The 23012-nt window shown below is 46.8% G+C and overlaps 3 protein-coding genes across 3 annotated transcripts in view; all 3 read left to right on the forward strand.

Annotated features, from left to right (window-relative positions):
- PPP1R16B (protein phosphatase 1 regulatory subunit 16B) overlaps positions 1 to 8708 on the forward strand; it is a 54874-nt gene extending 46166 nt beyond the window's left edge. Inside the window, exons 5-11 of the mRNA XM_079321491.1 lie at positions 363 to 466; positions 745 to 869; positions 2601 to 2726; positions 3084 to 3159; positions 3517 to 3646; positions 4373 to 4541; positions 5081 to 8708. Coding sequence (XP_079177617.1) covers positions 363 to 466; positions 745 to 869; positions 2601 to 2726; positions 3084 to 3159; positions 3517 to 3646; positions 4373 to 4541; positions 5081 to 5602 — 1252 coding nt within the window. The 3' untranslated portion in view covers positions 5603 to 8708. The remainder of the gene's footprint in view (positions 1 to 362; positions 467 to 744; positions 870 to 2600; positions 2727 to 3083; positions 3160 to 3516; positions 3647 to 4372; positions 4542 to 5080) is intronic.
- A 2822-nt stretch (positions 8709 to 11530) lies between these two features.
- LOC306809704 (protein FAM83D-A-like) lies at positions 11531 to 17694 on the forward strand. Its single transcript, XM_079321453.1, has 4 exons — positions 11531 to 12095; positions 14577 to 14744; positions 15450 to 15574; positions 15930 to 17694. The coding sequence occupies exons 1-4, from the start codon at positions 11646 to 11648 to the stop codon at positions 16885 to 16887; spliced, it is 1701 nt and encodes a 566-aa protein (XP_079177579.1). The 5' UTR covers positions 11531 to 11645; the 3' UTR covers positions 16888 to 17694.
- Positions 17695 to 18701: 1007 nt separating this feature from the next.
- On the forward strand, positions 18702 to 21929 carry LOC306809941 (protein FAM83D-B-like). The gene is made up of 4 exons (XM_079321916.1): positions 18702 to 19278; positions 20147 to 20314; positions 20906 to 21030; positions 21278 to 21929. Exons 1-4 carry the CDS (start codon positions 18829 to 18831, stop codon positions 21666 to 21668), a joined length of 1134 nt encoding a protein of 377 aa, XP_079178042.1. The 5' UTR covers positions 18702 to 18828; the 3' UTR covers positions 21669 to 21929.
- The last annotated feature ends 1083 nt before the right edge of the window (positions 21930 to 23012 follow it).

Below are 23012 nucleotides of genomic sequence, written 5' to 3' on the forward strand. Positions count from 1 at the left end.
CTTTTTTGACTGTATAATGAAGGAGAGAAAAGGATGCAGTCAAGCATCCCTTGGAGGATATTCCCACTTGGGGTAGGAAGTGTTTGGATGAGGGTTATAAAAATGGAGTGGATGTGGAATACAGGGCATTACTGATTCAGGAAGGAGGTGTAAAGTGCTGCCTTTCATCCAGTTCTGGAATTAATCTTCTCTATTCATAGCTCCACAGCTTTGTTTCAAATCTTTCTCTCATACATACCTTGGTGGCATCTGGGCAACTATCAAATCCCAGTTAGGCTTTTCCAAGGATTTATCCCAGTGTTTGGCACTCTGCTGTAGCTGTCTGAGGTCCTTCCTGGTGTAACTCAGTTTTCCCCTTGCAGTGGAGCAGACCTGTTGGCAGTCAATGCAGATGGCAACATGCCATATGACCTCTGTGAAGATGAGCCAACCCTGGATGTCATTGAGACTTGCATGGCCTATCAGGGTAAGGAGATTGAATTTATGTAAAATACAGAAATGGGTCAATGTGGTACTAAAAATTACCCTGTTTCTCAGCTCTTGATTTGCCTCTGGAGAAAAGCAGAGAGCTGCTCCTGGCATAATTTCTTGGGACTTGGCTCTGGTTATTCTGATTCCTAAAAGTCATGAGGATGAAGGATGTTGGGTCATATCAACCAGGATCATAAGCCTTGTTTAACTCAGCCAGAGGAGAGTTTTAGTGAACCTTTCCAACTGTCCTCCCTCTAACTGGAATTTTAACAGGGATTACCCAGGAAAGGATCAATGAGATGCGAGCTGCTCCAGAGCAGGTCATGATCTGTGACATTCATGACATTCTTGCCACTGGACAAGACCTGAACAGGACTGATGCCCAAGGTGCCACGCTGGTGAGTGAAACTGCAGCAGCTTCAGTTTTGCTTTCCTTCAGCCCAGAGGTGATGAAACCTGCCCTGGAGCAGGAGTTACACAAAATCAACAGGTGCATGTCACTGAGAGGAGAAGTCCCACAGAACATAACACATCTGCTGACCTGCAGGGAACTGGGCCTGGGAGACCTCCCAGTAACCTCCTGCCTCTCCTGGACTGACTGGATTCCTGTGGAGGAGACTCTGAGAGCCCTCTGCTTTCCATGGGAGCAGGATCCAGTGCTGGGAACCCTGGAGGCTTCCTGCCTCCTTTCTGCTTGTGTGGGACCTGGCTCACACAGAGTCAGTGGCCACTGTGTGTGTTCTCACTGGGTGCACCTGACCCTGGGCACCCAGGACAAGTGTGCAGCACAAAGCTGGCATCTGATCTGCTGGGCAGGGACTGAGCAGGCTGAACAATCCCAGCTCTCTTTACCCCACAAATGTGTCTCCTAAATCTTGTCTTACAGCAGTCCCAGCTTAGGGAATGTTCAGTAATGAGGCCATATGTGCTGAGAATTTCATACAGCCATGGTCATTTAATGCTTGGGTCCACACATGACTGATATACAGGCACTTGGCTCATGTGCTGGAGGGCCAGGCCACAGCAGTACTTTCCAATTTCTTCATCTGAATGCCATCTTTAGTATATACCAGAAGTGTAAGGGGAGGGCAGGCTGCCTCAAAGGTAAGCTTGGATGACTGAAGTTTTTATTGCAGCTTATTTTTAACATGTTTTTCCTATTAACAAAGATTATATACACTTAAGCAGACCTCTTGGCTCCCCCTTTTGTACCCCCAACTGATTCCTTACTAATTCATGTGGTCTCTAGAAAGTGGCATCAAATTTATGTAGAAATTAACTGAGTTGCCAGAAAGCATCAGAATTTATTTCTAGATGAAGTTGTAACTCTGTGTGGGGGCATCCTCATGATAATCTTTTGAAAAGAAGCTTTGATTCTCCCCTTTAGCACAAGTGAAGTAGGAGGAGCTCTGAGTGAAGTTAATCCCTGGGTCAGTGTTTTGCTCAGAGATGCAACAGCAGACTGCACTTATGAAAATCTTCAAAGACATGAAGTGGGGGGACTAAAAGGGACCATTACTGATTGCCTCCAAAGTGGTGGCTGTAGCTGGAAGCCAATATCTGAAAAAATCATTCTCCCTTAGGTTTAAGTATGGTTTAAAATGTTTTTGACTTTCAAATGGTGAAAATAATTATAATGTGATTGGAAGTGCAATTGCATGGAGAGAGTTCTGACTAAAGCAGGCTGTAAATTTAATTCCAAAAAATCACATCCACAGCACTTTTGTGGGGAAGAGGAGATGTTCTTCTGGCATGAGGAATGCAGAACTTAGAGTGGATGATATTCTGCATTGCAGACTCATGTTTTGATGGTGCTTTCCCTACAGATTGGGAAGCACTTAAAAGCCCTTGATTTAAAATGTGAATACGTTCTTTTTCTCATCCATATATCTAAGTTATTCTGAGAACTGTTAAGCAATTTCCTCTCCAAACAGAATTACATGCAGGCAATACTGAGCTTTAGTAACAGGAGTGACCTACTTTTGACCTGGTGCCATCTGCCCAGTGTGAAATGTGCTGTCTGTCCAGCTCCAGGCTCAAACATTAGCCAAGAAAATCCTCTGAAACTCAGTGTACAAAACCATTGGTGGTCCTTGCAGGTGGCTCATGCTCTGTTTCTTATCTCCTAGCTGCATATAGCTGCAGCCAATGGTTATCTGCATGCAGCTGAAGTACTTCTTGACCAGGGGGCAAGCCTGGATGTTAAGGACTGGGATGGCTGGGAACCTCTGCATGCTGCTGCTTTCTGGGGACAGGTAAGGATTTCACTCTGAGTGTCAGGTGTGAGGGTGGCATTCCTTTCTGCCTGGACAAACTGTGGAGTACTCTGCAAATTGAATAAATCTGTGCTGGGGCTGGGCTCTCTGGAGAGCATCAGAGGAGGTCCATGGGCTCCAAAAAGAACTGGTTGCTGAGAAATTTCAGGCAGAGCATGCCTGTGCAGGTGGGTGGTGGGAGCAGTGTTTAACATCACACACATACCAGAGTCATTTGAGGTGAGTTGGACCTGTGTGCCATTGCCTCTCATCTTATTCCAGCCTTTCAGCTTTAGGGAGGAAAGCCTAAATTGCCTCAAATACCTCCATCAACTTGCCTTTCTTTCCATTCTTTAGATGCAGATGGCTGAATTGCTTGTGTCCCATGGGGCTAGTTTGAGTGCCAGGACATCTTTGGATGAGATGCCAATAGGTGAGTTTATGAAGCTTAAAGAAAGAAGTGGCTGGAGTCTTCACAAGGGGCTTTCAGAAGCAGTAACATATTTTTTTAGGTATCTTTTTAGAATCAAGTTGAAATTTCTTTAACTGGGATTGAGGTTTTGAAGCATCTACCTTACTACAGAAAATGCTGCTTCTTGCTCATAAAAAGAAGGAAGAAGGCATTTCCCAAGCACCAAATCTTCCTGCTGTGTGTTTCTTGTGTTATCCCTTGTGCATGGGATCTTCCCTGTTGCCCTAAGACCTGGGTGTCTAACTAGGAAAGCACAATTAATACCCTGGTGTTAATGAGAGCTGTCTGAGAAAAGGGCTTGGTCTGTGTGTGCCATAGATCTGTGTGAAGAGGAGGAATTCAAAGTGCTGCTTCTGGAGCTGAAACACAAGCACGATGTGATCATGAAGTCTCAGATGAGGCACAAATCCTCGCTGAGCCGCAGGACCTCCAGCACGGGCAGCCGGGGGTGAGTTGTGCTGCTCCCTGCACATCACCTGGGGCTCTGGCCACCCAGGGGTGGTTGCAGAGCACCCTGAGGTCAGTAAGAACAACCCATGTGTCCTTTCTGAATGAACTGGTGAAAGGCAATAGCTCAATGTGGTTGCTGAAAGCAGAGCTCCTTTGAAGAGTGGCTTTTTCACTAGAAAGAGGTGCTAATCCTTGGGGAGAAAAGTGGTTTTGTGCTGGTGTGGTTTAAGAACTGCCCTGAGCACGGGATCAAATGGTGAGAATTTACCCTTTTAAACCACTGAAACTGGTGTAGGAAAATCAGTGCTCAAGTGGAGTAACTTGAGCTTTTCAGTAGTATGTCACATGTGCTGAGACACAGTTTGCAGAGGTCTTTACAAGATGTTTACTGGACACCAAAGCAGCCCTGCACACCACAAAGCTCCCTAAACAGCCCATGGGCCATTTCCCTCTACATTTACTCCACTGGTTGCAGAATAGGTCCATAGGTGACCTGCATGAGCTCTAACACAGATTTGCAGTGCCACTTTAGAACTCCTTAAATTCCTCCCACCTTCAGTGTCCACCCCAGTGCCTTTGTGTGGGTGTCAGGAAGCTGAATCCACCTTCCATTCCAGAGGGAGAGGCTGTGAAGTGTGAGGAGGAGGAGGTGAGAAGAGCCAGAGGCTGAGAGGAAATGTCCTGTCCTGCTCACAGCTCTGATGGCCTTGTCCCTGTCCCACAGGAAGGTGGTGAGGAGGGCCAGCCTTTCGGACCGGACTAACCTTTACAGGAAGGAGTGTGAGAAGGAGGCCATGGTGTGGCAGCAGCTGGGGGCAGCAGAAGAAGGGAGAAACTCGGGTCTCATTGGAGAAATTGGGGAGACTCGGTCTGACCAGGAGAATACAGACCCTGTAAGGAATCTCTTCTCTTTCATGGGAGTCACTGAGGAGGGCTGGTGGTGTGGGTTCAGTAGCAGTGGGTGGGAGGAGGCTGAAGAATTTGTAGACCTCATCCACCAGGTGTGAGCAAAAGACCAAAATTCTCCTTTGGTATAAACTGGGATGTCCCACTCACGTGGAAAGCCTGTTTCGGATTTACAGCTGCATACACAGTTTTGAGATAAAAACGAACCAGGATGCTCCAGAAAAATAGTGTGGGCCTTTCATTCTAAAGCTCACAAACTGGTAAGCACAAAAGAATTGTAAACTTGCATTGCAGTTACTTGTTTTAAATTAAATTATTGTCATGTCATATAGATTGGCATATTAATTTTTTTTTGGGGGGGGGGGAATTCTGAGTGAAGGTTTGGGAAACAGTTCTGGTTGGGTCTTGCAGCTTTAGTGGGGGAATTCAATGTGCTGCAGCACCTGGCTGGTAGAAAGGCTGAGTGTGAGCCGACTTAGGAGGTGTGGGGAACGGGAGAAAATGCTCTTTCCATGTCCCATTCCAGAATTCAGTGCTGGAGAACTCGTCCCTGCTGCCGGAGCTGGCGAACAAAAGCACGCAGTGCGAGAGCGAGGTGCCGCTGCAGAACGGACTGACCGGCTCGGGCAGCCCTTACCCCTACAGCTTCTCCAACGGGGAGGTGTGGAGCCTGCAGGCCGGCCCCGAGAGCGGCCCCGGGCCCCTGCTGCCCTACAGCAGCCCCGGGCTGGCCGAGGCGCCGCCCTTCTGGGCCGCCTACAAGGAGCACAACCACCAGACGCTGGCGGAGCTGAAGCGGCAGCGAGCCGCGGCCAAGCTCCTGCAGCACCCCTTCCTCAGCACACACTTCAGCTCCGGCGTGGCAGCGGCTGCCGAGAGCCTGGGCGAGGCCAAGTCGCACCTCATGGAACCCAGGACTTCCCCCTACAGCTCCAATGGGACCTCGGTGTATTACACTGTGTCCAGTGGGGATCCACCCCTCTTGAAATTCAAAGCTCCCATGGAGGAAATGGAAGAGAAGGTGCACGGGTGCTGCAGGATTTCCTAGTCTGCTCTGTGTCTCACCCCAGAGGAAATGAGACGTGGGTGGGCTGTTGGATTTATCGCGGTGCCAGGTTGTTTGCATTCCAAAGGGAGAATTTGGTTATGGACATCCTGACTGTGGCAGCCTTGTTCATCTCAAATTGTACTTTACCCTGCCAACCACTTCCAATGCAGCTGGATCAGTAGTGCAGGTGGAGCAAGGCTCTTAGGAGAGGAAGGGATGTGCATCAACACGATATCAAAAGAGTCTCCTCAGTCTTGCTCCCTGGGGAAGAAGGTATGGTGTGCTGCCTCCCCATCCTTGGGAAGTCGTGAGATGCCTTGGAACAAAGAAAGGATCTGAATTCAAATCTTGGTGTCTGAGCCTCTTGCTGTAAGTCACCGAGCAGCTGGAAGGTGACAGTTCAGACCTGTGTTTTCACTCTTAGGTGATGCACACATCCTGGAGGGGAGGCCAGCCCCCATGGGAGGTTTGCACGAGTGGACAGAGCTGTTTTCCACACAGCTGCATCCAGCACTTTCCTGGCTTGGAGCAACAAGCAAGCAGAGGTGCTGCACTTGGGAAGTTTGCAAGGTGTTACCTCCTTGCAGTGACAGCTCACCATCACAAACTGTGCACTGGCTGGGTCCTGTTCTGCTCGTGTCACCTCATCACTGCAGACTGCCATCAGGTTTGAAGCAGAACTTTTCCTGGAACAGGCTTCACTCAATAGGCTTTAAAAGTGATGTTGCAATAAAGGGGCCCTGGCAATAGAATTTTACTGCAATAAAATACTGACAAAGGTCTATATTGGGATAAGTAATTTAAAAAAAAACTTATTTGTACTATTTAGACTCTTAATTTGTTAAAACTGAAAAGACTTTTGTTGATCTCACTTTCCTACTGATTCTGTTTGTTTACTCTGTATGCTCAACACAGATACTAGGGGCAATATGCTTTGTGTTCTGATTTTTTCTGGATTTCCAGAACCACAGGGCTCAGGAGGGATGGGAAGGAAAGGCTTGCCAACACTAACTAGGAACACCATGAAAGCATTTCTAATCCCATAGATGTGATGACACTTGCATTAACCTGCAGTCTTTGGCTGAGAAATAACTTTAACCATTGCTGTGGTAGTTGAACACTGCAGCAGGACAGGAGATGCTTTGTTCTGTTTTCCAGAAGCTGTCAGCAGTGGGTAGCAGCTGGCAGAGGAATGTTTAAATGCCTGTGTGTCTGTGGGAGTTTCCTGACACCATCAGAACTTAACAAAGCCTCTCTGCTGTGGAGCAGCTGCAGCTCCAGCACTGTGTCTTGGTGTAGTTCATGTGAGCACCTGGCAAACACTGGCACAGGGTAACCTGGGCCTTTGGCACTGGCTTTGCAGCAAGTTCAGGCTTTGTGCACCTGGGGAGGTGAAAGGAGAGTGTGGGACAGCTCTGAGGAACTGGACACACTTCAGTTGTATCTGAGAACTAACTGTAAACTTTAACTCCTCTGCACAGAGGGGCTGTCACACACTTAACTGTTTGCCTGCTTGAGTATGTGTCTTCTTGGGCAGCTTAAATTCCAAATTTTGAAGACATAAACCTGTTTGGGTCTGTGTAAGCCATCAGTGGATGAAATCCAGCTCATGTAGTTGTGCTTCAGCCAAGCTACAGCAAATGCAGCTTCCACCCATCTTCCTTTTACCTGGCACCTGTTAGACATCAATATTCCCCTTCTCATGAACTCTTCCTCTGTGGGGATCCTCACAGCCTTAACTTTTTTCTAGGCTATAAAAAGTTGACTGAGGCTGCCAGTGACTGTTAAGTGCTACCCTCTGCCCCCCATCAAATCCACCTCTTGCTGGGGCTGGATGCATTCCCATACAGGGCTGACAATTTAATGGTTTGATTCTCTTTCCTCACCAGTTTTAGGTGCAGTGGATCTGGTTCACTTAAAACCCCAGTTCTGCTAAAGGCAGAGTTTGAAGCATTCAGAGGAGTTGGCCTCCCTCCATTGCTGAAACATATGCTAATTATAGGACTGGAAAATACTTCTTGTGCTTGACCTTAAGGGATTTTTACAGTCATTCTCTAATAGTAAGAGGATGATTTGGTAACTGGAAAGACTTTACTGCATCTGTGTGTGGTTAAGAGTGGATCTTCTGATTACCTTAAGTAAATTATTCTGGGATAACACCAAGTGTGGCCTGGTTGTTACAGAACAGGGGAGATGATCTTTCAGGTGCCTCTCTTCTCCCATGGTGGTGAGGTTTGTCTCTTCACATCCATCCTAATGAGTTTTCTGAACTCACTCTAACAAACTGTGGTGCCGCTATCTATTAGGTTGTATATGGTGCAAAATTTGGGCCCAGATGTTGCCTTCCCTCCCAACAAAGGAGGAGTAGGGCCCTTTTCCTTCTCAGAGCAACTTTGTGCTAGCAAGTGTATTGATCCCTGCCTAATTCCAAGGAAATGAAAGGAAAATCACTGAATGCAATAATGTAAAGTAGTTTGAGGCTTGCTTTCTCTGAGAGCTGTTAATACATCAAAACCAGTCCATTTCAGACAAACAGCTTTTTGGCTTCCATTGGTATTTCACATAAGTAAAACTCTGGGAATTCATTGTCCTAGCTGTGAAGTCTAGTGGTGTCTGAGCAAATGTAATCCATTCTTAATCAGACAAGAAAGTTATTAATGGTAAGAGGCAGGAATGGATAAATCCTGCAGGATATGTTTCACAGCCCTGCCAAGTATTTACCTACCACTGGCTTTAGGCTGAAGTTGCACCAGGGTGTGAGCTGGAAGGCTGCAGAAGAATGGCCTGGAATGGATTCATCTTCTGTGTGGTGACATTTGGGATGTAATGATCACTGCCTGTGGAGCACTGGCAGAGCTGTTGATGTAGGTCTGGGATGAGGAATTCTGTAAGATGGATAATTAACCTGCTTCTAGTGAACTATTTTGTGAAGAAAAGCAGGCTTTTGGAGGAATAAAAAACACATGGATTCTCTTACACAGGCATGGCAACAGCCTACCTCTAGGAATAACACTTTTCACTGTAAAATTTAGCAATGTTATAACAACAGTGATATCTGTGTGTTTTAAAGGCCAGAAAGCTCTGGGGTACAAAGCAAAAAGAGGGCACTTGACTATTTAATTGGATCTTAATATGACTAAAAAGCTGTAGAACCTAGAAATCATGTTGTGACTGGCATATCTTCTTTTATTAGAGGAGCATTTGAGGTTTTTATGATATACTGAATGGTTTCAAGATCAATAAATATCTAATTACAGATTCAAGGTCAGAATAGAGTCCCAGTTAAATTACTAGTGACCCAAAGGTTGTAGCTGTTCACAGAGACTGCAAAGATCTGGAATGTGGCTGTACTGACAGGTCTGTTGCAGGCAGAGGTGCATGAGAATAACCCTTCCTTCTCCTCACAACATTTTCCTGTGTGCTGAATTTGTACTGTTTCTAGCAAACTAAGTGGTTGGTGAGAGCAGCTTTACATTCCATGTTGAATTTTATTAGATAGAGAAAATGGTGTTTTTCAAAACAATGTCTCTACTTTAGTGAGCTCAGCCAAGGAAGCCCCAGTGCTGAAATGTTAGATAAGGGCTTAAGTCTCATTGCTGGGATCTGTTTGAAGTCAGACCTGGATCTGTGTTTCACACACCACACTTTGTGATTTCAGCCCACCTAATTTCACTTCTTTGGTGCTTCTGAATCTTAAAACCCTCCCAATTTTGGGAAGAACTGACTCTAGCTGATGTGATTCTGTGCCATCTTGGAGGTGTGGTTGAAGAACCACCTGGATGAGGAACTCATGGTAGGGAAGAAGAGCATGGCAGGGCAGTAGCAATAATGACTCAGTGGAGTCAGTGAATTCTCGAGTTTATTGAGCAGGGTCTTCCTTCATGGGGTTGAAATCCCTTAAAAGCTCCCAAATGGCATTACAACTTCTGTCTATTGTCCTTTTTTTCCTTGGAGCTCTGCTTACTCACATCATCCCTGCTGAAACTGAGTCAGTTACCATGGAAAAGGGAATATCCTGAGAAAGCAGTAGCACTGGTCTCCAGTGAGCCATGGATGGAGTGTTGTCTGTCTGCTGGAAGGTTTCTCCCTACACCTGGGTTATTTCTGTGCCTTATACTTGCTAAAGGTAACTTGTCTCTGGAAGGTTTGTGGTGACTATACAGTTCTTGCTGATCTTTAACCTGGAGATTTTTGCAAAGGGATAATGGTTCAGAGTTCAGAGCATGCCAGATTTTGACATTATTATTTGCTCTTTCTATTTCTCTCATGATCACCACTTCTCTATTCCTAAATGCACAGAAAGGAAATGCACAGGGGCTTCCCTGTATTTTAACAAATCACATTGACTAATGTGTCAGTTCTCTACAGGCAAAATCCAGAACACTTGCAGCAGCAAGGTCTCGCCTCTTACACCAGAACACATTTACATTTTTTGTTTTCATTTGCCTGTGGCTGTGCAACAGAACAGTTTTCCCTGGTTGTTCTTCACTTTATTCTGTTTTCATGTTGGCCAAACTGCTAATGGACTTCTCAGTTCCCTCACACAATTCGAGTACCACTGGGCTCTGCAGGCAACATCTGCCATGGCACAATTATGACCTAGAATATTTTGCTGTATTTCAACCATGGAAGCTGTAGTAGAGGAGACTCTGCTCGAGTTACCTGTTCCCAAAGCTACACCAATGCAATGATCTCCACCCACAGCTGGAGGGAGATACGGGTTTTTAAACAGTGCAGATGCAGCCTTAGTATTGCCACCACTATGTCTTCAGCCTTTAGATTGCAGTGAGAGGCTGCAGGAGGGTGGATTACCCTGGTACAGGACAGTAAGAGATGATGGCAAGCCTTCTGCAATAACTCGTAATTCCATTGATCAGTAGTAAATGATGTACAAATAAAACTTGATGAAATGTATTTTATGTGAAGAAAAAAAATAATGCAAGAACTGTATATTGTATTAGCAGCTTTGTGTATAAAATGGCATTTTGGCAATCAGAGTCTAATATATTTAAAACTTTTTTTAAAAAAAGGATATTTGATATTGTATGGAATTGACTTTATTGCTACTGTAAGTATGAAGATGGTTTCTTAACATGTTGAAGCAATGCATAAAATCTTAAACTTTATGTAAAACTCATGCCAAAAGCGTGTTTGACAGTATTAGCACCTGACTCAGTGTCTTTAATAGAGAGATTGAATTTTTTAATTTAAAAATTATATTAAATTTCTTTTAATAATACAAAAATGCCACTGAGGTTTTTTGGTTTTGCTTTTTTAAATCGGTTTAAGTTTTGGCACTCAGTTAAATATCTCTGCCTCTCAGCTGTCTACAGCCAGGGGCTGTCTAGAAGAGGAAATCTGGGCGGTGGGTGGCTGTAACCTTTTGTTTCAGATGCAGAGCTCAGGAAGCGTTTGGACAATGCTTTCAGGGACTCTTGGTGCATGGCCGGAAAGTGGACTTGGATGAGGCTTGGGAATCCCTTCCACCACAGAATATTCCGTGATTCTGTGGAGACAAGCTGGAACATCAAAGCTGTGCCTGCCTTCCCTGGGAGTGTTCAAGGCTTTAGCTCCAGCATTTGTTAGCACGCATCACTACGAGAGGGGCTTGATTCTGTTCGGGGCTAAAGCTCCGCGATCCCTGCAGGGATCAGGCGGGCAGGGCTCGGGGCAGGGCTCGGGGCAGGGCTGTCCCCAGCCGGAGCTCCATTGAAGGCCGGCAGGGCTCGGGGCAGTGCTCGGGGCAGGGCTCGGGGCAGGGCTCGGGGCAGGGCTGTCCCCAGCCGGAGCTCCATTGAAGGCCGGCAGGGCTCGGGGCAGGGCTCGGGGCAGGGCTGTCCCCAGCCGGAGCTCCATTGAAGGCCGGCAGGGCTCGGGGCAGGGCTGTCCCCAGCCGGGAGCTCCCCGGTCCCGCCCGGCGGAGGCGGTGCGGCGCTGCGGAGCCAACGGCGGCGCGGGGCGGGGAAGGCTCTGGCGGCGGCCGCGCTGTTTGGATTCAAACTCGCCATAAAGCGCCCGCCGGGCCCGGTGCCTCGCCGCGGCCATGGCCAACGCGTCGCAGTGGCTGGAGGAGGGCTCGGGGCGCTGGCCGCCGCCGGCCGGGCCGTACAGCGAGGCGCAGCGCCTGGCGCTGGAGGAGCTGGTGGCGGGCGGCCCCGAGGCGCTGCGCGCTTTCCTGCGGCGGGAGCAGCTGCCGCCCTTCCTGTCGGAGCCCGAGGTGCAGGACATCGCCCGGGCCGCGCTGCCGCCCGCCGCGGGCCCGGAGGCGGCGGCAGAGCCCTCGGCCGGCGCCTCGCTCGACGCCTCGTCGCTCACCTACTTCCCCGAGCGCTCGGACCTGGAGCCGCCGGCGCTGGAGCTGGGCTGGCCGGGCTTCGCCAGCGGCGCCTTCCGCGGGCTGACGCGGGTGGAGGCGCATTTCCAGCCCGGCTGCGGGGACAGCATCTACGGCTGCAAGGAGGCGGTGCGGCGGCAGATCCGCTCCGCCCGGCAGGTGAGTGCCCGGCAGCGCCCTGCCCTGCCCTGCCCTGGCTCTGCGAGCACGTTAAAAATGGGCACCGAGCAAAGCCAAGTGGCTTTAAAGCCCTTGTCGAGCAGTGTCTCACTAAGGAGTTCAACCTCGAAAATACAGGAGAAGTGGCACTCTGCTGCACCAGCGAGCCCTGCCTTTCCCGGGTGCTCTGGAGCTGATGAGCCGAGAGCTCCCGGCCCGCAGCGCTGCTGCCGCGGCCAGCACAGCCCTGCATCCCGCTGATGCTGCTTGCACGCTGAGCAAAAGGTCTCCCATGGTCTCCCATTCAGGATTCCCCACTGATATGCTCTGCCAAGACAGGTTTGCTTGCAGAAACCTCCTACTGTTCTCTAAAGGGTTTGATAAAGAAAAAGCCTCGTTTATTAAAGGTTACCTATGGACATAACACCATTATTGTATTTCCCTTCCTTAGCTCACTAATTTGCCCCCAAGTGACGTATAGAACTGCTTTTGACAGGACTTTTCTCCTACAGGAGCGGACGCTTTTGTTCTTATGCACAGTTGAAAATCACGTGGCGTAGGAATCTGTAACTCTTTGCATTCCCGCAGTTTATAGCCTCCAACTGTAATCCCCAGCCGGGAACCACCCTTCTCCTTAGCAGCCATTCCATTGGCTCTGCTGAAATTTAAATGTGCAGCTTCCTTTTTGGGTGGCCAGATGAAGCAATCCCTGTCTCTTTGTGTAACGGGCACGGCACACCCTGAATCAGCAGCCGAGTTTAGTCTCCACTCCATTCTCAGGGCAGAAGCTTAGGGAGTGTGTGAGGATGGCCAGAAACAGTCACAGAGGAAACTCTGTTCTCAAACAATCCCTACAGGAATATGAGACTATTCTGGTAACTCGAGTAAACACCATGAAGACATTTATTCCCCCCAAAAGCTGTACTTGTTTGTAATATTGTTCCTTACAGCATCCCAACAAACACCTTCTCTCACACTGAGCCAAGAGCAAGGCAAGCTGCTCCTGCCTCATTTGTGGCTGTGCCTGATCCAGGGAGCATTTTTGTGAACATAAACTGACATATTTGGCACCCTAAAATTTACTGAATGTTAGATTCTATGTGATACTTCTCAATCATTTCTGAGTTCCTCAAGTTGATGTGAAGACTGGGAAAACTTCAGATGCTGCATAATTTCTTCTCTAACTAAGGTACTCAAATGCAGTTAGATCAAGTGACTGCTGCAATCTTGTCCTTGCTATCCTGAATGTATGAGTAGAGAAAAGGGTTTTCTCTATTTCCTCTAAATATTTTGGGCAAAACTTTTTCAGCTGCTAATTCTGGGACTAAAATGTGCTGTGAATTGAGCTGTCATATGAAGGCATCAATGTTCCCAAGGATTTAGTGTAAATTGTTTTGTTTTCAGGGGTGGTTTTCTTACTTGCCTGATCTTGTCAAAAGCATCTTACTGGTTTTTAATCTTCTTCAACACTTAAACAAGTGATTGGGTGGCAAGAATCTCAAGACACATGCAAGAAGCCCCAACATAAAGTAACTTTATCTAGAAATACCCATGTGCTTGTGCATGTTATATGTCAGAACTCAGCCAAACAGAACCAGTCCCTTAGGGAGCAGGACAGAATGGGAATGCAAAGCTCAGCCTGTTCCTGTGGGAAAGGTTTCCTGTGAGTACAGGCCATGCCACACACAGAGCAGTTGTGTTGCATGCTTACACACCTTGGGTGTGCTGCAGCAGCCTCCATCTGATAAGGGCAGCTGCCAGCTACCCACAGTGGTTGTGTTGTCATTGTTCTTTATGCTGGTTTAACAGAAAAGTGGAAAATTCAGTCATTTAGCTGAATCCTTTATGCCTTTGTGTCCCTACACAGAAATGGTTTGGAAGGGTGAGAACTCTAGCACCAAATCAGTGTTTGAGGTGGCTCTGAATTAGCTGGAGAGATGGTTCCTAATTGTGGTATTCCCATCTTAGGATTTGCCTTTTTGAAATAACTGTTGGGTGAGAGGAGGCATTTCCTGTGAAGGCAAGGGATAGAAGCTCAGTAAGAATATAGAAACCAGGAAGAATCTGGAGATCAGCTGGGATTTGTGAGATCTGACATCAAGGAGGCCATTCGAGCTAATGCTCCTGTCACTGCTTGAAACACTGAGAGAACAGGTGTGGAGTTGGTTTGGAGTCCAGATTCCACTGTGATAGCTTCCCCAGTGTGGCATTACAGGGGATTGTGTAGGAAAGGAGGATGTGACAGTGTACAAACACAGCAGACAGAGGAAAAACCTCTTCAGGCCTATGCTTTGTATGCCTGAGCACAATGAATTTACAGGAGTGTTGTGGGAATATAGAAATCTTTTAGAACTTGCCAGGGCCTGTGCAGCAGGACGAGGAAATGTGCATGAGGCCCTGATGTTAGCAGCAGGAGAAAATGGCTGGGGGAGACTTGTGTAAGATAAATCCTTTGAGTAAGAGGTATGACTTCCCCTGCAGGTGATTGCCCTTGTGATGGATTCCTTCACAGACATTGAGATCTTCAGTGACCTTCAGGATGCCTATAACAAACGCCAAGTCCCTGTCTACATCCTTCTTGACCAGGACTTTGCACCCCATTTCTTGGAAATGTGCAACAATTTGGGAGTTTGTCCTGAGCAGGAAAGTGTGAGTACTAAATTAGGGTCAGTGTGGTTTGTTTTTCTTTTTGTGGTACAGTTTATGCATATCCAAGAAACCTGTCTACAAAGCATCAGACTGCCTTGAAAGGTTAAAGCAACCTGTCTGTTTCCCATATGTAGGAGCCATGAGCCACAACCATGATGTGCACCAGTCCTGTGTGCAGTGTGCACTGGCATCCCTGTCCTGAGGGTGCAGCAATTTTCAGAGATTTAATTTTGCAATATTTAAATAGCTTTATTCTTTGGCTCAAGGAACTGCTTGCTAAGGAAAACAGAAACGTGGGAAGCTAAAGGGTGGTACAGCTCTGGTATCATCCACTTTCTTTCCTAATACTTTCTTTTAAAAGGGTTTGGATGATGTGAGCCAGGTGATCTGCTGTGAATACAAACTGACATGGTTGTATTATGGCTTGGCCAGGCTTATGTTCACTTTAGTAAAAGTTCCTCTGGAGAGGGAAAAACACTCCTTCCTTCCTGGGCAGTAATTCTTTGGAGCTGACTGTTCTCACCTAATCCAACAACCATTTAGCATTGTGTGACTAAAAACACTCATAGAAATTGTATAAAAAAGTAAATCTCATTCCTATCTTCTATATTATGCATAGCTGCTTTTAAGTAGAATTGCTAATCAAAAGTTTCTGGAAATTAACTTATGTTTGACATTACTTTTTTCCTTTCTTTTCTGAACCAGATGATGAGAGTTCGAACTCTCACCGGGAGCACGTACTACATGAGGTCAGGTGCCAAAATTGTTGGGAAAGCCAAGGAGAAGTTCATGTTAATTGATGGCATTAGGGTGACAACAGGCTCCTACAGGCAAGTATTGGGATCTGCTGGTGCCCAGTGATGCTGTAGAAATGGACATTTGATGCAAAAACATATATTTACTTTGCTGTTTGCCCAGTATTAGTGAGTGCCAATGGCACATGGACCAGCTGAGTCGAAGTGGGGCTGACACAAATCTGAAAGCACCTTTGGAAAACTGGTTTGCACAACTTGTTGCTAGCAGAGAGCTTGGCCATGGCTAAATAGAGTTCTTACTGCAGAAATGAACAGTCTGTTGGTTTCTTACCTTACCTTGCCTTAATTTTTAAGCTGAGTCTTGCTGTCTGTAGCTGTATTGTTGAAATGCTCTGGAGATTAACTGTGAGTCTTGGTTTGTTTCCAACAGTTTCACATGGTCTGATGGGAAGCTGAACAGCAGCAACTTGCTGGTGTTGTCAGGTCAAGTGGTTGAACACTTTGACCTCCAGTTCAGGATTCTTTATGCCCAGTCACTGCCCATCAGCCCAAAGCGACCGTCTAGCTGCAGGAACAGTGGCATGTTTGATCACCTGCTGACCAGAACAGAATCCTCTAAAGAATATACTGTGGAAGGCAACTTGAGAGCAGAATTTGCCAGATTGTCTAGCACTCCAAAGAAACTGCTAGAAAAACCAGATCAGACTGAATATACTCCTGCAGGAAAGCTTTGTATCCTGGGGCTTTCTTGCGTGTGTGAAGAGGAGTTGTTCAGCAATCAAGTGGCTTCAGCAGAGCAGAAAAGTGTATCTACTCAAACCGGCCCGTGGGAAGAGATGGCAACTGTCACCAAACGTAACGCAGCCACTCAGGCCAGCACTGCCACAGCAGACACTGGCACCCAGGCTGCTGTCACAGCCAGAGTGACAGGCACTCAGACATCAATTTTGCTGAAGACTGCAGTGACACAGACAAAGGGAGAGGAGGGCACAGAAACACCCCTCCTTCCCAGAAAGCTGTCCAGAGAAGAGTATTTTCTGTCTGGAAAGGCTGTACCCAGCTCCAGCCTGCGATCATTGTCTTCATCATCATCATCCCAGTGCTCCCTTGCAAGCTCTACAGGCTCCATATCCTCTCTCCGGTCCTTTGAATATTCCAGTAGTCACAGAGCCCAGTATTTCCAAAAGCTGCACAAAGAGAGGCAGCTGCACTACTCGACGATCAGGTCGAAGCTGAGCCACATGGTGGAGGTGCTGTCGCGGCGGGGCCGTGTCCCCGCGGGCTCCGTGCCGCAGCTCCCCGGCAGCTGCAGCCTGAGGCACAGGCGGGACCTCAGCGCCAGCCTGCGCAGCCTCCGCCACGCCTCGCTCCTTGCCCTCAAGAAATGACTCCTCCCTCACCATTCAACAGACACACCCCAGGCCCACATTGCTGCCACTTTGTGCCTAGAGATTACTCTCCTTCCGTCCAGCACTTTTACTTCTTTAATGTACACCACTCTCCAGCACCTTGTTTTATACTATGCAATGTAAGTGATGAAAAAAGAATTATGTAGTAACTACTTGCAGGTTCCTCTTGTGTGCATTAGTGGTGATGATTTAATTCTGGGTATTTAACCTCAAAACTGAACTTGCTTTCCTGGATTGCTAATGCCCTAGTTTTAATTTATGTAAACTTGAAAAAATCTGAGATGCACTGAACTTGCTCAGAGTGGCTTTGGAAATCTATCTTATATCAAGGAATTCTCAATCTTTTTTTTTTCCAACATTAGCTTTAATTTCTACTTTGACAGGAGAGGAATCAGCTTTTACAAAGAGCCATAAAGCTGATTTTATTCTGTGGTACATATGTTACTCTTCCACTAAAGTTGCAAAGAGTCTGTTGAAACAGTTGCAGATTATTTTCTACTGTATTACTTTTCCATTGTTTAAGCCTTCTGAAACAGAATGACCTAACTAGCCCTTTAGTTTGATCATGCTGTTGTGAATTTGTTTAGAGGTATGAAAATATATATGTGTGTGTATATGTGTACTTCCTTCTTTGCAGTGAGTTCCAAGGTGAGACAGCTACTGAGGCCTTGGACAAAGGCCCTGTTCAAAAGTAAACTGACAAATGCACTACAGAATGTCATGGGTTATCCTGGGTAATGTTAATTTACAAGTAACTGTAAGAGTTAAATAAACATTTTTCTCTTTAACTGTGGTGCCTGAAATACTCATTCCTGCTCTATCATGTTTCCACTACTAACTTGGTTTGAGGAGCTAAAGTGCCTCTCTAGTTTTTGAAGATACTTTGAATATTGAGTGGACCTGAGGTCTGGTTGTAAAGCCTTTAGGTGACTGTTTGCAGATTTCTGTGCATGCCTGTGCTTGCTGGGTCTCTTACCTGAGCAGTGTGTGCAGTCTCTCCCTGAGATGTGACCTGTACTGTTTTCCTTTAGACCTGCATCTCAGTACTTCAGTGGCCAACCACACTGAATTTTGCCAAATCAAATCAGAGTCTGAGTTATCTATTCTTATATTTAGGGGCATGTGTGTCCAGTAGATGGCACATTTCAGCTGTTGGCTTGAATATTGAATGAATGAATGAATTAAAATATCCACAACTCAAAAAGGCTGCAAGTGTTGAGAAAAACTAACTTTGGTATACTAGTCTGAAATCTCTATGGACAAAGAAGCTTAGCTACTTTTATTACTTGGATTTCAGAGCAGCCACTCATTCCTTCACTAAAGCTGGAGGCAGGGAAAAAGGTTCTGTCTGCACTTGTTCAAAATGATAAGGTAGTTTATTACTTGATTTGTGGATCTGGGACACTGGCAGTAAGCCAAGTTGCAGAAGGGAGCCAAGATTGCACCTTCAACACCAATATCGTGTTGTATTTTTAAGAGCACAAGTCCTGCAGTTCTTGAATGTATGTAAAATTACCTTGTTTTTTCTATGTGCTTTTTAACTTTACCGTGCGGCTGTTAAGGTACTCTAAAAGGAACAAGAAACAGTTTACAATTAAACTTTTTGCCATGGGGTTTTCACGTGATTATCACTGAGCTTTGCTTTCTGTTTATTTGGCATTTTTAATCGAGGTGACTAAGTGACAAAGCGTCGGCGCTCGGTGCTTTCCTGCTGGGGCCATTTGCCCTCTCCAAGCTCAGAGCAGCCTTTTGATCCGGGGCTGGGCCGATCCCTTCCCTGCTTAGCGGCGGGCGCTTCCCTGGGCGTGGGGAAGGCTGCGGGCTGTGCCACCCGTGACCGTCCCGTGGGCGAGCGGCCGGGAGGAGCGCAGCGCAGCGGAGCGCTATAAAGAGCCGGGGCAGCGGCGGGGCGCTCCGGCCATGGCCAACGCGTCGCAGTGGCTGGAGGAGGGCTCGGGGCGCTGGCCGCCGCCGGCCGGGCCGTACAGCGAGGCGCAGCGCCTGGCGCTGGAGGAGCTGGTGGCGGGCGGCCCCGAGGCGCTGCGCGCTTTCCTGCGGCGGGAGCAGCTGCCGCCCTTCCTGTCGGAGCCCGAGGTGCAGGACATCGCCCGGGCCGCGCTGCCGCCCGCCGCGGGCCCGGAGGCGGCGGCAGAGCCCTCGGCCGGCGCCTCGCTCGACGCCTCGTCGCTCACCTACTTCCCCGAGCGCTCGGACCTGGAGCCGCCGGCGCTGGAGCTGGGCTGGCCGGGCTTCGCCAGCGGCGCCTTCCGCGGGCTGACGCGGGTGGAGGCGCATTTCCAGCCCGGCTGCGGGGACAGCATCTACGGCTGCAAGGAGGCGGTGCGGCGGCAGATCCGCTCCGCCCGGCAGGTGAGTGCCCGGCAGCGCCCGCTCCGCCTGCGCGGCTTCCCGGGGCCACCTCGACCTGCCCCGCGTCGCTTACTCTACATAACTTTCCCTTCTTAATTACTCTGCTGTTTCATATTGCATTATGTCTTTTCCAGCATCTTTTGTAGTTATTTTTTAAAGCAGGCTCATTATTTGCCAGCTTCCCCCCGCCCCATACTGCCGAAAGCCGAGTCTGGGCTCTCCGGGTGCCGCTAAGTTCCTCAGGGAGTTGGCACCCGTGAGTGAAACATCCCGAGCGTGCCCATTCCCGGCTCTCTGAAACTGCCATTGCTTCCCCATCCTGCGGAGGATCCACGGCAAACCCTGGGGTTCTGCCCATGGGGAAGATCTGTGCGGGTAGGATCTGGCTCCCAAGAGGTGTTTTACTCAGATCTTGAAGTATAAGAATCTGAATAATAAGGTGAAGACGAACCTGACTTTTATCTTAAACAGGGAGGTGAGATGTTAAGAGCAGCCAGACATTGGTGGTTCTGGGTTTTCTTGCTGTTTCTTTTCATATTTGAAAAGTTGAAAGACTGGAAAACTGTAGCATTGGAAGTAAGCTCACCTTTTTCTTCTGGCAATGCTTATGAGGAAAAGACATCTGTTCTCAAGAAGAAAAAAACCCTTGCTTTGGAAGAGATCAAATTTGCCTAACATAGGACAAAAACAGGGGTCTAGCTCTATCTCATGGTGAGGAGGCATACTCTGAATCACAGAAGATTGTATCATGTTCCATAACCACCTGAAAAAAAGGCAGGGGGACTATTTAATTTGAAAGTCAAATTTCTCATGTGTTATCTCCCTTTTGATCATGGATTCTAATAGGTTCTTCTGCAACTCATTTCAGATGATTGCCCTGGTTATGGATTCCTTCACAGATACTGATATCTTCACAGACCTCCTGGAAGCCTGTAGCCAACGGCAAGTTAAAGTGTATATCCTTCTAGATCACTCTTCATTTTCCCACTTTCTAAAAATGTGCAAGGATCTGGGAGTTGACCTTGAGCAGGAAAAGGTGAGCCTTGTCATATTTATAGGGGTAAGGAACTGATCCTCTTGTGACTCTAATCTTTGAGCTGTCAAAAGAAGAAATTATTACACCTGCTGCCATGAGTTAGAATGGGTGTTATGTATCTCCAGCTCTATCTTGGAAGGTTTAACTGTTCTCACATAAGACAGCAATTAATAGAAAATCTGAAACCTTTGTAATTGGATGTTGCAGCTGCCTTCTGAGCACAAATACTAATTTAATGTTCAAGGAAATGTAGGAGGAATGTCCAGTTCCTAAAGCATGACTGGAGTTGCTTGGGCTCACCGAAACTTTGAAGGCTGAGGGAGAAGCAGGTTCTCAGGATTCTGTGGAATTTGGATCCTGATGATTAGGTGACAGGAATTTTCACAGTCACATTCTGCACGGTCAGTTTATGGGTTTGTCCCTTAATGTCACCTTTTTGCCTACAAAAACAAGACAAAATCCTCACTTGGTTCCTAGTGGGTGACTCTTGTGCCAGCGTGCAGTTTATCCAGGATAGTTATTCTGTGTTACTCCTTTAAATGCAATCACTGAACTGTGCAGTGCACCTGACTCTTGCTGTGTTTTTGACAGTTGATGAGGGTTCGGATTATCATGGGGAGCACATACTGCACCAGGTCAGGCACCAAAATCATTGGAAAAGCCCGTGAAAAATTCATGTTAATTGATGGCATTAGAGTGACAACAGGCTCCTACAGGCAAGTGCCAATTTCTTTCTCTTGCTTTACATGATTTCTCTCCATGGAAATGAAAACCAGCAATACTGCAGAATTGCTTTCCTTATCAGATTTTATGACTGACATTTATCCTTAAAAGAGCCCACTGCTCATCAGTTGGGTTGTAGGTGCAACATGACTAAATGTGACGAAGGAGAATTTTCAGTGAATACTTTCATTACTGATTATTTTGAATGAACTCATAATTTTCTCACTCTTCCCTTTTTAGTTTTACATGGACAGATGGGAAGCTGAACAGCAGTAACATTTTGATCCTGTCAGGCCCTGCAGTTGCACACTTTGACCTGGAATTTCGGATTCTTCATTCACGGTCAAAGCCTATCGACCTCAAAGAGTTTTCCAGCTGCAAGAAGAACAGGGTGTGGGACCAGCTGTTCAGGATAACAGTGGCTTCCAGAGACCTGACCAGGGAACACTTCCTGAGGATGGAATTTCTGTATCTGAGAGCATTTGTAGGAGATCTGAAGAGGAAGAGGAGCTGGCTGCACGCCTCCAGGGAGGCTGTGCACTCCCCAAATAACACGATGCACACCTCTCCCCCGCTGACTAAGAGGAATGGCTCCCTGGTTATGAGGCCACACTGGGTCATAGAGAGATGAACTGCATGTCCCTGCAGAGCAAGAAGCAGAACCTCAGGAACCACCTCCATCCCTGCCCAGCACTGTCTTGAAGTGTTTGTGAGGGCAGCTGGGAAAGAAACCTCAGACTGAGAGAAAGTGAAACTGGCATTGTGGCTTTGTTTGAACAATACTATAAAGCCATTAATGACTTCTGCTATTCTCTTACATTTTCATTTCTCAATCTCTTCATGCATGTTTTAAGCTGATGGGTTGGCTGTGTATCTCAACCTTTTTTTTTTTTTAAAAGAAGTCAAGGTATTGAAATTCATATTGCTTGAAATTCTGTCCCAAGGTGAAAGCAGGCTCTGAAATCAGTCTTAGTCTTGTGTTGTATAAACTCTCCACTAACTAGTTCATGACACAGAACAGGAGCAACCCTAATCTAGAAACCAGTGGGTCAGTACCACACTACTACTCCCCTAATGTTACATTTTCTTCATATAAAACTATGCTGCAGGCAGAATGAGCTAATGTGTCAGCAATCAAGGCCTTAGCAGTGACTGAATTTCAAATGGCCTTTATATTAGACTAATTGGATTCTTGGACATCATGCAATAAATGGATGCAAGGGATAATATTCTAAAGGACCTACTATGTTTGTAGGAGAGCCAAGTGACACCAATTCCTTGGCATTACCAGGCAGACTTTTTGTTTTCTTTGTAGCTGCTGCTGCTGTCTGATCCTGTGGGAAAAATTGAGTAAATCTGAGATCTGTGAAGCTTCTGCCTCTTCACAAAAATCATAATTTCCCCAAAAATGCAATTACACAGAGTTCAGCAACAGAACCATTTTTAAGGTCCCTTGGAAGCTCAATTTTTTTTCTTTTTATTTTTTAATCCATTCATTTCTGGAGGGAAAAAACCCCACCCTCAAGTGAATAAGCTATCTTCCCACACAGCTGCACACTGAGGTACAGGAGTTCCAGTGCAGATTCTCATTAGTCAAAACAAAGGTTTACTATTTCTCAATTGTTCTTGTGGCTCTTCTACTGCAAAATACTCAAGTATGTGCTTGTGTGAGTGTTTTGTGGGCTCTGGGCTTCAAAGGGGAAGGTTAAAACTTGGCAGGGGAATTTCACATGGGTTTCAGCTAAGCAGCAGCAAGGTAACATTAAACTGGACAGATGGATCTTACAAAAATGGACATTGCAAAAATGTGCTATTGATTAGTGTGCAGCTAATCTGGACCCTCTTTCTTCTGCACTTACAATCATGGAAATGTAATAATTCTGGCTCTCCTAATTTGTAAATATTCATCAGTTTATATCTTTGTACTATTAACTTCCATCCAGATGTAAAGAAGTTTGAAATATGTATTTTTATT

This window comes from Erithacus rubecula (assembly GCF_903797595.1).
Source record: "Erithacus rubecula genome assembly, chromosome: 18".
In the NCBI taxonomy this organism is placed as follows: domain Eukaryota; kingdom Metazoa; phylum Chordata; class Aves; order Passeriformes; family Muscicapidae; genus Erithacus; species Erithacus rubecula.

What these genes read in the sequence shown, in the direction of transcription:
- LOC306809941 (XM_079321916.1), top strand. Translation starts at nt 18,829, where the DNA reads ATGGCCAACGCGTCGCAGTGGCTGGAGGAGGGCTCGGGGCGCTGGCCG. An exon ending in AGATCCGCTCCGCCCGGCAG is followed by an intron (nt 19,279 to 20,146) that starts GTGAGTGCCCGG and finishes AACTCATTTCAG; the next exon opens with ATGATTGCCCTGGTTATGGA. An exon ending in GTGACAACAGGCTCCTACAG is followed by an intron (nt 21,031 to 21,277) that starts GCAAGTGCCAAT and finishes TTCCCTTTTTAG; the next exon opens with TTTTACATGGACAGATGGGA.
- LOC306809704 (XM_079321453.1), top strand. Translation starts at nt 11,646, where the DNA reads ATGGCCAACGCGTCGCAGTGGCTGGAGGAGGGCTCGGGGCGCTGGCCG. An exon ending in TTTGTCCTGAGCAGGAAAGT is followed by an intron (nt 14,745 to 15,449) that starts GTGAGTACTAAA and finishes TTTCTGAACCAG; the next exon opens with ATGATGAGAGTTCGAACTCT. An exon ending in GTGACAACAGGCTCCTACAG is followed by an intron (nt 15,575 to 15,929) that starts GCAAGTATTGGG and finishes TGTTTCCAACAG; the next exon opens with TTTCACATGGTCTGATGGGA.